At 42.8% G+C, this 16,467-nt stretch overlaps 1 protein-coding gene across 1 annotated transcript in view; it reads right to left on the bottom strand.

Moving 5' to 3' along the window:
* The window catches only part of LOC120981975 (SLAM family member 9-like), a 43,372-nt gene extending 32,336 nt beyond the window's left edge, over positions 1–11,036 (bottom strand). Inside the window, exon 1 of the mRNA XM_040411805.1 lies at positions 10,974–11,036. Coding sequence (XP_040267739.1) covers positions 10,974–11,016 — 43 coding nt within the window. The 5' untranslated portion in view covers positions 11,017–11,036. The remainder of the gene's footprint in view (positions 1–10,973) is intronic.
* Positions 11,037–16,467: the final 5,431 nt, after the last annotated feature.

Below are 16,467 nucleotides of genomic sequence, written 5' to 3'. Positions count from 1 at the left end.
CATTTCAAGTGTTTCTACACACAAAGAGAAAATTGGGTAACTGCACTTAAAGGGAACCTCTCATTTGGTTTGGCGGTGACTAAACCACCAGCATGCTTGCAATGCAGATGGAAATTAGGGTCCCAAACCTGCCCACAGCAAACATGTCAGTTTCTGCAAAGAATAGTATATGAAAATCTGGGAGAAGAGTCCAAGGGACAAGAGTGCCATATGAACGCGGTCTGAGAGGTGCTAAGATACAACTTACAGCCAAGCATACCTCCATAGTGAGATCACTCATGTAGTGGGAGAGATGATAAGGCTGTCAGCCCCATCTATAACAGGCCATGTGACACAGTCTACCAGGTGCAAAAGAATGTTACCAGCAGTACGCAATGGCACATTCTAAACATATCAAGAAAAAAAACTGAAATAAAGTGCCCTAAATGGGAGGAAATGCTCAAAAACCCCAAACACTGTAGCGTGTTTATAACCGGGGGAGCAATTCCTCTGCATGTGATCCACTGCTAACGGCTATCCCCAGCAGAAATGCATACAATGGAGGATGTCCGCAGCGGACCACATGCATCACAATGGTATCCTACACAAGATGGGATAATGTATGGATGCAAATATAAAAATACATAAATCACCTGGTAGACTGTGTCACATGGCCTGTTATAGATGGGGCTCACAGCCTTATCATCTCTCCCACTACCTGAGTGATTTCACTATGGAGGTATGTGGGAGCTTGGCTGTAAGTTGGATCTTAGCACCTTTTAGACCGTGTTCACACACCATAGGTAGTCTAGTGGTAGGAACCCATGCCACACTGAGATACCTTGACGGTGGTGCAAAAGGGCTCCGATGTGTTCCTGACTGGAATACATTGGCTACAGTCAGCTTGAGGGATTAGACAGTGTTGTCAGTTGCATATCATTGTGGTGCACCTTTCGCAGTGATTTCTGTATTTTTATATTTGCATCCCATCTTGTGTAGGATGCTCTTGTGGTGCATGTGGTCCGCTGTCGACATCCTCCATTGTATGCATTTCTGCTGGGGATAGCCGTTAGCAGCGGATCACATAAGGAGGAATTGCTCCACTGGTTATAAACACGCCACAGTGTTTGGCGTTTTTGAGCATTTCCTCCCATTTTAGGCTTTTTTTCAGTTATTATTTATTTTTGCATTAACACTTGCCAATGAATTTTGACATATAGCATGGCAAAAATATAGGGAATGCAACAGGACTAGGTCTCCAGATAGAATCGGTGTCGAAGAGCTATTAGGACTTTTGAATAAAATATTAATAATTTTATTTTTTACTTTCACAAATTGAAGGCTAAAATGTTACTGCCCTCTGAATATGACCTAACATTCTCTATAAAGCACATATTAGCAGAATCACCTCTGGTTGGCAACATGCACCCCTCAATTAAAACTTGGAGAGAGGTCCATTGTGGCATGTTCACCTTTGGAAGCATATGAGTATTCTTACTTTCTCCCTCCACCAAAAAAAAGGTATTCTTGAATTTTTTCCAGTAGCAAATAGTAATTGCTAACTACCCCAACCTCTGAGGCTCCTTTTCTTATTATACTCCCGATTATCCTCATCTCCTGACAACTGCAGAAATGAGAGTGCTGTCTGCTTTCTTGCTTGCTCTGGGGTTACCAAGGCAATGTTAACAGACTAACTGTTCTGTGTATCAGATCACGTGATCTGCCGAACACAGTCATAAGAGTGGAGGTCATGACAGGAAGAACCTGCAGAGGCTGGTACTGCAGAGAGCCCAGGAGGAGGAGAGCAGAGGAGAGGATAAGAGTGATAGTAGCAAGAATGGTTGTTGTAGTTAGCACTCACCGTGCAGTGATGGGAAGGATGTACCCTTCTTCCCTTCAGGAGACACCCTTCTCTTGGGGTTCTCCTGCCTCTGATGGTTCACGATGCCCTTGATGGTGACAAATTGCGAGGTGCACAGTGGCGGAAACAGTTTTGCAGTGGAACATTTCTGTACTGAAGATGCAAGCTGAGGCACATCAGTTACAGTTCTCAGCATGCATGGACCGGCAGATGTTACATAAGTGCACTTTCCACCGTTTTGTACAGGTCACATGGCTGCAAAGGTAGTTATTGGGCCAAAATGTCCCTTTAAAGGGGTTGTCAGAGACTTTTTAATCTTCATTATCTGATTGTTGGGGGTCTGACACCAAGGACCCCTGCCAATTGCTGCTTTCCCTAGGGAGTGATGTCACATTCATCGGTCACATAGCCTAGGCATAGTTCAGACACATTCATGTGGATGCCTCTGAGCTCCAATGCCAACCACAGCCTCTATACAGTGTATGGTACTGTACCTGGTAAGCTGCGAGAAGGATGAAGTTCCTACACAAGCGCCAGTGCCTTCTCAAACAGCTAATTGGTGGTGGTCCTGGGTGTCTGACCCCCACGTGTTAAGATACTGATAACCTATCCAGATAATAAGTCCCAGAAAACCCCTTTGAAGCAATATTCCTTACACTGCACTTTTCTAGCCAATTCTTGCACCAGCACCTAGGAATGGAGTGTAATACTTCTCTATCTGCAATGCAATCATGGGGTGGACCGCAACGTCAGAGTAAGCGCTGCAACTTTTTTACAGGTTGCCATGCTAACAATATAATCTTCCACAGTGTCCTCTGAGGGATGTGCTCCAAGGATGTGTCCAGGCACCATAAGACTTAAAGCCGTATTCCAGTTGAAAGAGTTTATCCCCTATCCAAATCCATCAAGAAAATGGGGACTCCTTACCCTGTGGAGCCCACTCTGAAATGGACAGAGTGGCTAGTTGAAATACATGTCGCCACTCCATTCATTTTTTATGGGAGACAGCCGAGTACAGAGCTCGACTAGAAATGAAAGGAGCGGCAGCATGTAGTCCAACCAGCCGCTTTGTCCATTTCAGGGTGGTCTCCACAGGGATTGATCCCGAAAAATCAAACCGTCACAAAGTTCCAGAGTCTTGGGATGTGTGGATGCAAAAATATATATTCTTTAACAAAAAAAAAGGTTTTAATTATGCACAAGCAATAAAACTTATAAAAACTATATAGATTTGGTATTGTTGTAATTGTACTGACCCAGAGAATAAAGTTATCATTTTATTTATGCTGCAAAGTGAATGTTTACAACCTAAAAAATCAATGGTGGTATTGCTGTTTTTTTCCCATCCCAGAGAAAGAGCTAATAAAAGTTAATCAATAAGTTAGGTTTACCCTAAAATTATGTATTAAAAACTATGACTTGTCCTGCTGAAAACAAGCCCTCATACAGCTACATCAACAGCAAAATAAAATGCAGAACAGGCTGGTCACTAAGGGGTTAAATGGCATACAAGGACTAAATACTTGTAGTCCGGCAGTGATCCGGGTCAGAGATGATGCTGATCCTGGACATTTACCCCTCAGATGCCGCTGTCCATAGTGACTGCGCAATCCTGTAGGGTTAGACAGGGGGTGCGGGCTGACCTGTCCTTCAACTGGAGTCACCACCGCTAAATTATGGGGCTCCTATCAGTTGCCATGACAGCCTGGGTCCTTGTACGGACTCCCAGTGAAAAGTCTAAAAAGCCAAGCCTGTGGCAAAGCCTAACAGGCAGCCTGTGAAAATCCCATAGACTGCAATAGTATTCTATTGCAGTCTATGGAACAAGAGATCAAAAGATCACATGTTCAAGTTCGCTGCTAAGGGGACAAAAATATCACAATAAAAAAAAGAAAATGTTTTAAAAAAGTAAAAAATAAAAAACCAAAAATAAATACTAATTATTTCCTTTCCTAATGTTATATATTAAAATATACAATAAAAAAAAAAACATAACAAGTATCAACATGTCTGAAAATGTCTAAACTATTCAAATATCAAAACATTTTTCCTGCATAACAAACACCATACTGGAAAAATGAAAGTTGTGACTTTTGAAAGATAGAGAATTAAAAAGTAAAACATGAAAACAATTATTGTCCCGGTCCTTAAAGGGGTTTTCTTATTTGAGACAATGGGGGCATATTGCTGCTGGGACGCATGTATCTCCTAAACGGAGCCCTGGAAGTGGTGGAGGGTGCACTGTGCATGCGCAGCCGGCCTCCATTAATTTCTATGGGGCCGCAGAAAATAGGCGAGAGCTGGTTCGGCTATTTCCATCAGACCCATAGAAGTGGCCAGTCCTGCGCAGTGTTCTCCCAATAACTTCTATGGGGAAAGCGCTTGGTGGTGGCTGGACCAGAGTCCTCCAACCACCACTTTTCCAGCTCCATTCTCGATATAGGTGTGGGTCCCAGTGGTGGGACCCGCACCTATCAGACAATGAGGGTACATCCTAGTGATATGCCCCCATTGTCTGAGATGAGAATTGCCCTTTAAGGGGTTGAAGATCCACACAGATGAATTATTTAATAAAAAAAAACATTCATGAAATAAATTTTTTGCTCTATGAAAGGACAAAAGACACAGGTGAATATCATACTATTCCATCTTCCTTAGGGTGGGTTCACACTAGCGTTATGGAGTCTGTTATGGCTTTCCGTTGAATCCATAAGATGGAAGGGTGGATCCGTTTTACTGCCCATAGTCTTGCATTATGACGATATGCAATACGGACGCCTTTAAAAGGCATTCCGTTTGCTCTCCGTCCTAATAGAAGTCTATGGGAATCAAAACGGATCCGTCTGGTTCCCGTTATGCAAGACGGAAAACAAAGTCCTGTCGACAGGACTTTGTTTTCAGTCTTGCATAACCGGACCCAGATGGATCCGTTATGTTTTCCCATAGACTTCTATTAGGACGGAGCAAAACGGAATGCATCTTAAAGGCTTCCGTTTTGCATTCCATCCTATGGATTCCGTTATGTTCCGTTATAACGGAAAGCTATAACAGACTCCATAACGCTAGTGTGAACCCGCCCTTAAAGGGGTATTCCGGTTATAACGAGGGGATAACTTTCAGATCGCTGGGGGTCTTACCGCTGTGACCCCCACCGATCACGAGAATGGTGGCCCCGTACCCTGTAGAACTGCCCTGAAAAGGTCGGAGGAGCTGGCCGGAAAAGTGTGACACAGATCCATTCATTTCTATGAAGATGCTGGAGATAAGGTCTCATGCACACGACCGTTGTTGGCCAGTGCCTATATTGCGGGCTGCAAACAGTGGGTTCACCAGTTCACGTGAATGGGTCCACAATCCGGAAGGAGTGGTGCGTAATGGAGGCATGGAACCCCACGGAAGTGCTTCTGTGGCTTTCTGTCCATGCATCCACACCGCAAAAAAATAGATGTTATATTTTTTTGCAGTACAGACAGATCACGGACCTATTCAAGTTGAATGGGCCTGCATCTGCATGCGGCAGCCACATGGATAGTGCTTGTGCATTAGGGACCGCAATTTGCAGTCCCCAATGCAAGGAACGGTCTGCAACCGTTCGTGTGCATGAGCCCTAACTGTGATGAAAATGAGCTGTTTGCTGAGCAAGCTTTCAAAAATGTCTTCTTTTTGGTTTATAGTAAAGAAAATAACTTTGAGAAGTGAGAAGGTCGCTTTCCTGCCATAAGGCACAGCTAGTTGAAGAGGCGTCTTCAGCATCTACTGGAAGGTCGTATGACTTCACTCTTTATGTGATGAATGAAGACATAGCAGGTGATTAATAACACAACACCGGATAACACCCAACGTATCATATGTAATCTACCGAGATCCTTTTGGTTTTGTCTTGTCAAATCTGAAAAAGATGAAATGATTAAAGGGGTTGTCTCATCTTGCCGATACTAAGGTCCCGACCACCAGCTGGCCGGGAAACAGCAGAGCGCTCCAGCGATTGCTGTTTCAGTAGCTCCCATTGCGGTAGGTGAGAGCTACAGAAACAGAGTAGCAAGATATGCCGTTTCCGGTAAGTAACGGCCAGATGAGACAACCCTTTTTTCTTTGGTATTAAATGAGATTATATTAACATTTTAGGTTTGTGTCGTCAGCATCATGGTCCTCAGTGCAAAGAAGCCCTATACTTAGTAGTCACTAGCGTTTTCATCCCACAGTTAAGAAGGCAGATTCCTATGTGTAACAAAGAAGGGTGGACATATGCTTTATATTAGGGTCACCCCCAATGAATGATGAAGAAAATGAATTATACTGCAGCACTCACTTATCTTCTTTGCAAAATATGAGATGTGGTTTTTTTTTCACCAAGAAAAATGCATTCTGGGGCTAGAGCCTGACACTGCTAGCACCGCCACTTATTTCATCTGGAATTATCCCTATGGGACCGTCAGTGCTGTCACACCTCTACATGTAGGACCACAATGAATGACACCAGTGTGGACATAGAATTACCTCTCCGGCAGTATTCCCCGGGGATCACAGTCTTGGAGACATTACTGACAGGGTTACGTGCGGTGCAGGTATAGGTGAAGTTCACATCACTGGGAGGTACATACAGGACACCTCCGGTCACATTGATGTGGCAGCTCTGTGCAGTACTCCATGTTATAGCCACATCTCGTTTGTCCACGACGCACAACAAACTCAGTGAGCAAATGTCATTCCTGGTGAGGCTGTGGTTGATCTTGATGTCTCCAGGTGACAGGTTCTCTGTAAAAGACACATAAATACACATTAACAATACTTCTACACTGTAAACATGGTTCGCTATACCATATACATAAATACTGTAGTATCACTATACTGTGTACATAAGTAGTACTTCCAAACTGAACAAATAAATAGTACCATATAGTACAAACAAGTAGGACTGCAACACTGTACATGTAAATAGTACCATTATACCACACACATACACTCACCTAAAGAATTATTAGGAACACCTGTTCTATTTCTCATTAATGCAATTATCTAGTCAACCAATCACATGGCAGTTCCTTCAATGCATTTAGGGGGGTGCTCCTGGTCAAGACAATCTCCTGAACTCCAAACTGAATGTCAGAATGGGAAAGAAAGGTGATTTAAGCAATTTTGAGCGTGGCATGGTTGTTGGTGCCAGACGGGCCGGTCTGAGTATTTCACAATCTGCTCAGTTACTGGGATTTTCACGCACAACCATTTCTAGGGTTTACAAAGAATGGTGTGAAAAGGGAAAAACATCCAGTATGCGGCCGTCCTGTGGGCAAAAATGCCTTGTGGATGCTAGAGGTCAGAGGAGAATAGGCCGACTGATTCAAGCTGATAGAAGAGCAACGTTGACTGAAATAACCACTCGTTACAACCGAGGTATGCAGCAAAGCATTTGTGAAGCCACAACACGCACAACCTTGAGGCGGATGGGCTACAACAGCAGAAGACCCCACCGGGTACCACTCATCTCCACTACAAATAGGAAAAAGAGGCTACAATTTGCACGAGCTCACCAAAATTGGACTGTTGAAGACTGGAAAAATGTTGCCTGGTCTGATGAGTCTCGATTTCTGTTGAGACATTCAAATGGTAGAGTCCGAATTTGGCGTAAACAGAATGAGAACATGTATCCATCCTCTGATAGCTACTTCCAGCAGGATAATGCACCATGTCACAAAGCTCGAATCATTTCAAATTGGTTTCTTGAACATGACAATGAGTTCACTGTACTAAAATGGCCCCCACAGTCACCAGATCTCAACCCAATAGAGCATCTTTGGGATGTGGTGGAACGGGAGCTTCGTGCCCTGGATGTGCATCCCTCAAATCTCCATCAACTGTAAGATGCTATCCTATCAATATGGGCCAACATTTCTAAAGAATGCTATCAGCACCTTGTGGAATCAATGCCACGTAGAATTAAGGCAGTTCTGAAGGCAAAAGGGGGACCAACACCGTATTAGTATGGGGGCACTAATAATTCTTTAGGTGAGTGTATGTAGAACTGCCATACCACACACATAAGTAGTATCACCTTACCATACACATATGTAGTTCGGCCACTCTGTACACAAATAGTACAATTATACCATACATATTAGTACAACTTTAACGATACCACCTTTAGCCAATTAACTTTTGGAGAGGTCATTCACACAGCGGTTCACTTACTTTTTCTCCCTACAATGTTGATGTTTGTTCAGCGCGCTCAATAAAACACACAAACAAGACAACTGTTTAGGTGTGATTAGTTATGTGAGATTGTGTTTGCCTATAATTCTGACCTAGAGAGTAATTGGGACAACTTTTATTAGTCATCAGTGAAGAAATTCTGGTATCACCAAAGGGTCAACTTACTTTTTCTTGCAACTGTATCATGATGTGCTCCAAGCTTCAATGAGCAAGACCTTCAGAGGTGTTACATCTGATAGATGGGGGTGTAGACAGGTAAGACAGAGAAGAAGACAGAGTAACCTACCGTACACCGTGAGATTAAACACTACACAGATACTGTCATCTGGTGATTGAGCTCTATAGACCCCCTGGTCTTTCAGTGATAAATGATTGAGGTGTAAGGATCCATCAGCTTCACTGCTCACTCTTCCTCTATACTGGTTCTTCAAAGCATTTTCATTAATACGTTTTCCAGGCTCAGTTGTAGCAACAAAGGTTCCACTTAGTAAAAAAACCCAGTTGATGACTGTGTTCTCTGCCCGAGGGACACGTAGAATGACTTCTCCTCCTTCAGCAGCAGATACATGTTCCAGTCCACAGAGTTTACCATAGATGACGCCTGATAGAAAGTAATAATACTACATTATTAGGTGGCAGGATGATTGTGTGCATATGTATATATTTTTTTTCCCTTGCAGATCCATTATAGCAATGAGCAGTAGAGCATCACCAAGCTAGCATTAAGACCTGCCCCTGAGGAGCCTGATATTCAATTTTGGTTGGCTTCAAATATCAGAAGATAAGAAGCCAAAGTTGAAGGAACACAGATAAGCAGTGGAGGAGAGGAACTACTAGTGATGTCAAGAAGGCATTTTGCTGTAAACTTAAAGGGCTTATCCATGTTACAGTATATGACCACCCCATGCCCCTAAATGTGTTAAAATAATAAAAGAAGGTAAGCTCGCTCCCGAGTCCCCCTACCATTTCCAGCACTGCACTGAAGATATGCGATGCTTCAGCATCCAAATTTTTGGTGATTTGATTCTAGTGAATTTTTGAGAGACTTGAGAAATAAATGCGAGTCCTTTGAGACCCTAGAGTATCATACACAACTTTTCAGACCATTTGGAGCTCTTAGGATTCAGGTAGAATCGAGTTGGGGCAAAATCAATTCAGCAGACTGATTCAGTCAAATTGAGCTCAAATTGAGATTCGCTCATCTCGACAAATATGTAGGGGGGGGTGGAATTTATCATTCTGGTGTTAAAAATTCGTAAATACCAGTTTAGTGAATTTTTAAATGCCATTGCAACTTCTTTTATTAGACGCAACCAGTAATTTACGCAGTCGAAACAGGGTTTGGTGAAGTGTGGGCAGGGCCATCAGCCCTCAACACAATTATCATTATTAATGCCAGAAAATAGCATAAATAATGAATAAAATCTATGGCAGCTCTGAGCTGGTGTAGATTTCAGAGGAGAGCTTTATGATGAGGCCTGCGTACCTACTCTTGACAGCCCAGACCCTATCAAGACCGATGCAGCACACATTTTCATCCACACATTATTCCATCTTGTGTAGGATGCTTTTGTGGTGCATGTGGTCCGCTGCCGACATCCTCCATTGTATGCATTTTTTCGTTGGGATTGCCGTTAGCGACGGATCACATGCGGAGGGATTGCTCCCCCGGTTATAAGCACGCTACAGTGTTTGGGGTTTTTGAGCATTTCCTCCCATTTAGGCCTATTTCCCACTGGCGTGTGCACCCCGTTGCCATATTGTGGATCCTCAATACACGGGTGCCGTTCCGTGGGCCTTCCGCATCACGGTTGCGGACCCATTCACTTCAATGGGTACCATTTAAAACCAAGTTTTCTTTTCTCAAAGCAGAACCAACCCCGGTACGTCACAAGAACTCCATAAAATGTCTTTGCCCTGCGCACTCCAGCTGCTTGGGTGAACTTGTGGGTAAATCTGGGTTCAGCCAAAAGAGGTGCCTGTGTGCCCAGAATGACCTCAGGAGGAATTTGTTCATTTTAGGAGAGCACAAAAGCAGTTTTACACTATATATGATGCCGCCCCGGTGTTCCCTGGACATCAAGTGCCCCCATAGTACCCCAAATATGATTAATTCTCCCATTAGTTGCCCCCGGTATAATGAATGCTCTTATTAGTGGCCCCCAGTATAAACAAGTCCTTCATTTGTGTCCCTAAGTAGAAACAATGCCCACATTAGTACCCCCAGTATGAAGAATGCTACCCTCTGAACCCCATTCTGCTTGTGCCCACAAATTCTTTTATCTCAGCTATGTGAACGCACAAGGACGCTCGCTCCTCCTTGGAGGCATCAGGTCCGTGTGTGTTTAAGAGGATGAGGTGATTTTTATTTTATTTTTTATTTAACCCCTGTATGGACCTTTTTTGATCTAACGTACTTCTTTTTAATTGGTGTTAGAGGGTGCACTCCTGTCTAAACACCCATTAAAAACGTGCCCATCAGGCCCTGAAAATAGCCAAAAATAGGACATGTCCTATTTTTTGTCAGCTGCTATTCACTGACCATTAAATAGCCATGTGAATAGCTACAAAAAATTCTAAAAATGGCTGTATGACGGACGTTACTTAAACGGTCATCAAATGCCCATTTCTTTTTACGTTCGTGTGAATGTAGCCTAACAGCTCTCAGAATATAGCAATAAAAGCAAAAATACTAAAGCATAAAAAACTATGTAAATTGGGTATTGACCTGATCGTACTGAGGTAACATAAATTATACCACACGGTTGTACACAGAGGTCCTCCCCATCACACAGCTCTATACAGAACACAATAGGACTTACAGCTAATACTTCTGATAGAGAGGAAAGCTCATAGTGACATCTTAAAACTAGTTCTTATGTAATATAGTAATAATGCATAAATAATAAGTACTACAAACACTCACGAGTCTGTAAGATGAACATTAGGATGAGCAGATGAAGCAGCATCGTGATGATGAATGACAAGCTGAGAGGAAGCCGATGCTGTCTGTACTTCCCCTCTCGACTTAGAAGTTTAGGCGTGGTCACATTATTTGCAAAATAATGCAAAATGTGGTCGGGATAGAGATTGTTGAGCTCTTGGGGAAAGGGACTAACATGAGTGGTGACAATTCGTGGAATATGTAGACACCATAAAAGTGATAATACACTAAAGAAATAAGGGTGTTCTGTCCACATTGTTTTACCAGCCAGTGTTACCCTATGTCACCAACAGTGATGAACAAATTCCCTAAAATTCACTTTGGGTTCAATTTGAGAGAATCGGTCAATTGGCTCTATTGGACTTCAAATAGATTCGATTGGAGTTGAAGGTCTCCAACTGGCCTGAAAAAGTTGTGTATGACACCCAGAGGTCTCCTAGAACTCCTGTTTTCTTTTCTTTTTTAATGAACCACTTGTTAACTGCAACATGACTTTATATGTCACGGCTGTAGGCTCTTATCTGTAACCCAACGTATAAAGTGTAAGGTTACATAGCGATCTGGCGGTGCCCTGTGGCTCTGCAGATCTCTGTGACCGAGCTGTCATTAGAGAGCTGCAGTCGCAGTAAGCATGCCTAAGACCAGCCGAAGTGGTCTCCCTGTGACGTTGTTGTAGCAGGGTGCTACAACGATACAGCGCAGTATAAAGTGAAAAAGCCGGGAGGGGAGCTCTCTTCTTGACGTGAGAGCACCCCTAATGGCTGTAAAATTAATTGTGAGCCTGCACTCACTGAATTACCCCCCCCCCCCCTTACTGCCCTGACTGTGGAAGGAAGGGGATAATTCCCTTTTCTTCATAAAAAAAAAAAAAAAGTAAAAATTTAAAAATTTAAGAAAATTAAAAAGTTATAGCTATAGTTAGTAGTATTAGCAATAGTATAGTAGACTACGTACAGACATATACACACATTTCCCCCCCCCCCTTTTTCTTTAATAAAAAAAACAAAATAAAAAATATATTTGTTTTAGAATTAGTAAAGCTGACTTTGGGGGTCATTTATTAAGACCAGCATTTTAGACACTGGTCTTAATAACCCCTTTACCTGGCGGTGGATCTGCCGAAGTTATGAAGAGGCGCAGGTCTCTACATAACTTTGGCACATCCAGTGTTCTAGCTGGCTTACATTTAGACCATTTTCTACGCCTAAAACAGGCGTAGAAAATTATGAATCCACACCACACCCACTTTTTTAGACCTGGCGTGAGCGGGGAATGTAGCAGATTGCAGAGCAACTAACCATTGCGGTGCAATCTGCGATAGAAATACGCCTAATATTGGTGTACTTCTGGATAATATATGACCCCTTTTTGTGTGTAAAATATACTAACGTACACACATTTTTTTTCTTTTTACTTTCTTAAAAAATGAAAAAATTTAGGTATTCGTTTTAGCTATATTTACTATAGCGGGTTTATTTTTTTTTGTGGCGTAATATATATATATATATATATATATATATATATATATATATATATATATAAACGGGCACATATTTTTGTCCAAATTTCCCCAAGATAATTAAATTAGGAGGACAACATAAAAAAGTCACTTTGAAGGGGCTTCTAATCTTTTAGCCCTGTACAACATCTGTTCTGATGTGCGGTGCCATAAAACCATCAATAGAAAAAAAAGCTGCCAAAATTTGCTCTGGTTCTTTGAAGTCTTGCTGTGGGCCTATCCAGTAGATACATTATACAAAAAATGCCCATTTCCGCAATACAAACATAGGGTAATGGTTTTAGAAATAATTTGTCTTGAAATCTTTTTTTTTTAACAGAATTAAATTGAAGACAAAGGAAAAATATCCATTTCTTTCATAATTTTCACAGTTTTTCCTTAATAAAACATGGCACAAAAGAAAAATCTAATGCGATTAGACTGGGTCTTGCCACAAGAGGGTGTAAATGTGCTTCCCCATGCCCTAAAAAAAGGCTTTCAGATTATGACTGGACATGTCTATACAATACGATTGAAAAGATTCTACCCAGCTGAAAGGGGGGCATCATTGGACTGAGAGAAGCAGGATGGTCGTTCCGACAAATTGTCCATCATCTACCCTAGCTGTTAGGAGCTCCGTGTTACGTGAGGGCCTCCAGACAGATCACCAGTACATAATATTGTTTTATCCACAGACAAGCATGAGCTGCTCCCACAGTTTTATTACCCATCATCCAGACACAGGTGGCGCCTTCATTACACAACCCTGTTTCTACCTGGACCATTTCCAGGCACTTAGCATAAAGAAATGAGGTGTCGTAGTGCCAATTATGCCTTCTGCCATTGACAGCCAGCCCCCTTCGCCTTTGTTTGTAATGGTGTTGTGAGCGAGAAACCTGGACTGCTACGGACTGGAAACATCGTGTTCAGTGATGAATCCAGGTTCTGTTTGGGATCTGACGATGGTCAGGTTTGAGTATGGACGCCACGTGGTGAGTGCTTCAATCCTGACTTTCCTGTGGAGTGACACTCTACCCCAACTGTTGGTGTGATGATCTGGGAAGCCATCGTATACGACAGTCGGTCACCCCTACAAGGGACACCTACAGCTCAGTGATATATGCAGGACATCCTGCCGCCACATGCAGAATAATGGTCACACACATGGTCTCTACCAGAATACAGCACATCCTTGTCTTGCTCAGTGATTTATCGCCAATCAAGCATTTATGGGATCAGCTTAGACGCCATCTTCGGCAACCTAAAAGTGTGTAGGGTCTACAGGCCCAGCTGTAACATCTGTGGGCACATGTGCTGCAGGATACCATATAGAACCTGTATGCCTCCATGCCCAACCGTATCTTATCTTGTATTCAGTCTAGAGGCACCCAACAGGGTCCTAGAGTCTCCTTTCAATTGTGCAGTTTTTCCAAAAATAAACTTATCCTTTTGTACTAATATCTTAACTAGTGTTAAGTGGACTTCGATCCCAATTTCATGGAAAATCTGATTTGCCACAAAGCCGAATTTCCTCGTGCTTCGTGGTAACGAATCAATTTTCTCTGAAATGGTGGTAAAAATAAAAAAGATCATACTCACCTCTTCCATATCAGTGCGAAGAGTTCGCGGCGGCCATCTTGCTTGAAGATCCAGTGCAAAATCTTGACGTCACCATGCCGGGCCAGCATGATGATGTCATCATGCACCGTGTGAGATTTTGCGCTGGATCTTCATGCAAGATGGCTGCAGCAGTCTCTTTGCGCTCAAATGGATAAGGTAAGTACAATTTAATTATTTTTTATTTAACTGATCAACCCCTGAAAGGCCTTAATATTTATCTCAGATGGCGTGATCAGCGATGAACAGCATCTGAGGGGTTCAATGATGGGGGGCAGCGCAATCGCGTTCCCCGTCATTGCGCATGCTACTTACAAAGTAATGCAGTTCGTAATTCATCACTAAGCAATTAATTTTTTTTATTCGGCAGAGCAGCTGAATTACATTTTTAAGAACTTCGCTCATCTATAATCACCAATTGCATCTCTCATCATTACATTCACACATTGAAAGTTTCATTCCAACATCTCCTTCTTGGTGCGGGATTTTATTTACGCTATTTACTTCATTGTCAATGAATCTATGATCAATACAGTTTTGTTATAATCTGTTTGGTTTACTTTTACTTATTTTGCTTTTTTAGGTGGTGAGGAGTTAATTAGGCTACCAATCACAATTCAGGAACTATTTTAGGTTTTTGGTCTACAGTAACCCAATTGTAAAAAATATATTTTAAGAAACGGCCAAAAAGAACTGGAAATTTGTGGTATTTTAGAGCACCCTACTGGCTTCATAGTAAAATGACACATACAAATCAAAATAGTGTATTAAACATAAGTTGAATATTTTTCTCCAAAAATTTTTCTTGAGAAATCTTAGTCTTCCACAATAGAGCTAACAATAGAGTGTCTTATTGTTGGCTTGGACCTCCACTGATCACAAGTACAAAAATCGTATGTCCCCTGTATAAGCGGAGATAGGCCTCTCTCCCACAGGTTTGTACGCCCCGTGGTCGTGCTGCGGGCCACCATGCACGAGTACAGTCCGTGGGGCAGCCACAGCGGATCGTGGACCCATTCACTTGAATGAGTCCGCGATCCGGCCATTCCGCAAAAAGATAGGATATGTTCTACCTTTTTGCGGAACGGCAGTACGGGACGAAACTCAACGGAAGCACTCCGTAGTGCTTCCGTAGGGTTCAGTTCCGTGGTTCCGTTCCGCACCATTCCGCATCTCCGGATTTGCGGACCCATTGAAGTGAATGGGTCCGCATCCGTGATGCGGAATGCCCACGGAACGGCGCCCGTGTATTGCGGATCCGCAAATGCGCACACGCCCGTGGGAAAGAGGCCTAATGCATACACACTGCTGCTCTACCTGTATAGGACTGATAGAGATAGATGAGTACAGGTCTTGGTTATCTTTGTCAGTCCCAAACAGAGTAAATTACTATTTACTCGTGGTTCTTCCTAAGGCAAGAAAAGTTTGTCTCTGGCAATTCCAAACTACATTTTACAGGGGTATTCCAGGATTTTGATATTGATGGCCTATATTCAGGATCGGTCCAACAGCAACCCCAGCGATCAGCTGTTTTGGGGTTCCAGAACTGCCCAACTCATCCATTGTGTAGTGGAAAAAGCGTGTTGTAGGCACTAGCTCAGTTTACTGCCCAGTGCATGGAGCTGTGTAGTATCATGACGTTTTCCAGCACCAAACCTACAAGAAAACAGCTGATCGGCAGGTTTTCCAGGTGTCAAACCTCTGTCGATCTGATATTGATGGCCCATCCTAAGGATAAGCCATATCATTATGCTGGACAACCCCTTTCATGGTTACTGGACATGTTATGCAATCTGTTTGGTAGGAGTTGGTGTTCTGTCATAGCCATATACATAATGGCAAGTTTGTGCCGGCTATAGATGATCCCGGACAAGCCCCCAAGATGTCAGAACGGTGATGGCAAAAAAATATAAGACTTAGGTTATTGTGACTGTTAACTTACCCACCTAAAATGAAAACTCATATAAAATGTATCAATAACACGTGACCTTATGTATATCTATGTCTGTACTTATGATGAAGCGCCAACGCCATTCTATAAAGGAATTGAAATTATATTAAGACTATGAATTCAGTTTGTCACAGTGTTCACCCTGCTGTCATACTGAATTAAAGGATAACTGTCAATTTTTTTGCCGTCGCGCAATTAACCTCTCGGGTGCCGCGGATGGAAGCGCCCTGTCAGAGGTGCGTCCCCATCACCACGGGAACGCCTCCGGGTTAGAATATACCATCAGATCGGAGTGTATGTGATGGAGGAGGAGGGGGGGGCGTGTTTAAGTGGGGAGAGCTCCGATTGGTTGAGGTGCAGAAGCTCGTTCATGAGAGGAGCTGAATGCATTGTGGGTAGTGAGGGCAGGC

This window comes from Bufo bufo, chromosome 11 (assembly GCF_905171765.1).
Source record: "Bufo bufo chromosome 11, aBufBuf1.1, whole genome shotgun sequence".
In the NCBI taxonomy this organism is placed as follows: Eukaryota; Metazoa; Chordata; class Amphibia; order Anura; family Bufonidae; genus Bufo; species Bufo bufo.
This window is presented reverse-complemented; position numbering and strand designations above follow the sequence as displayed.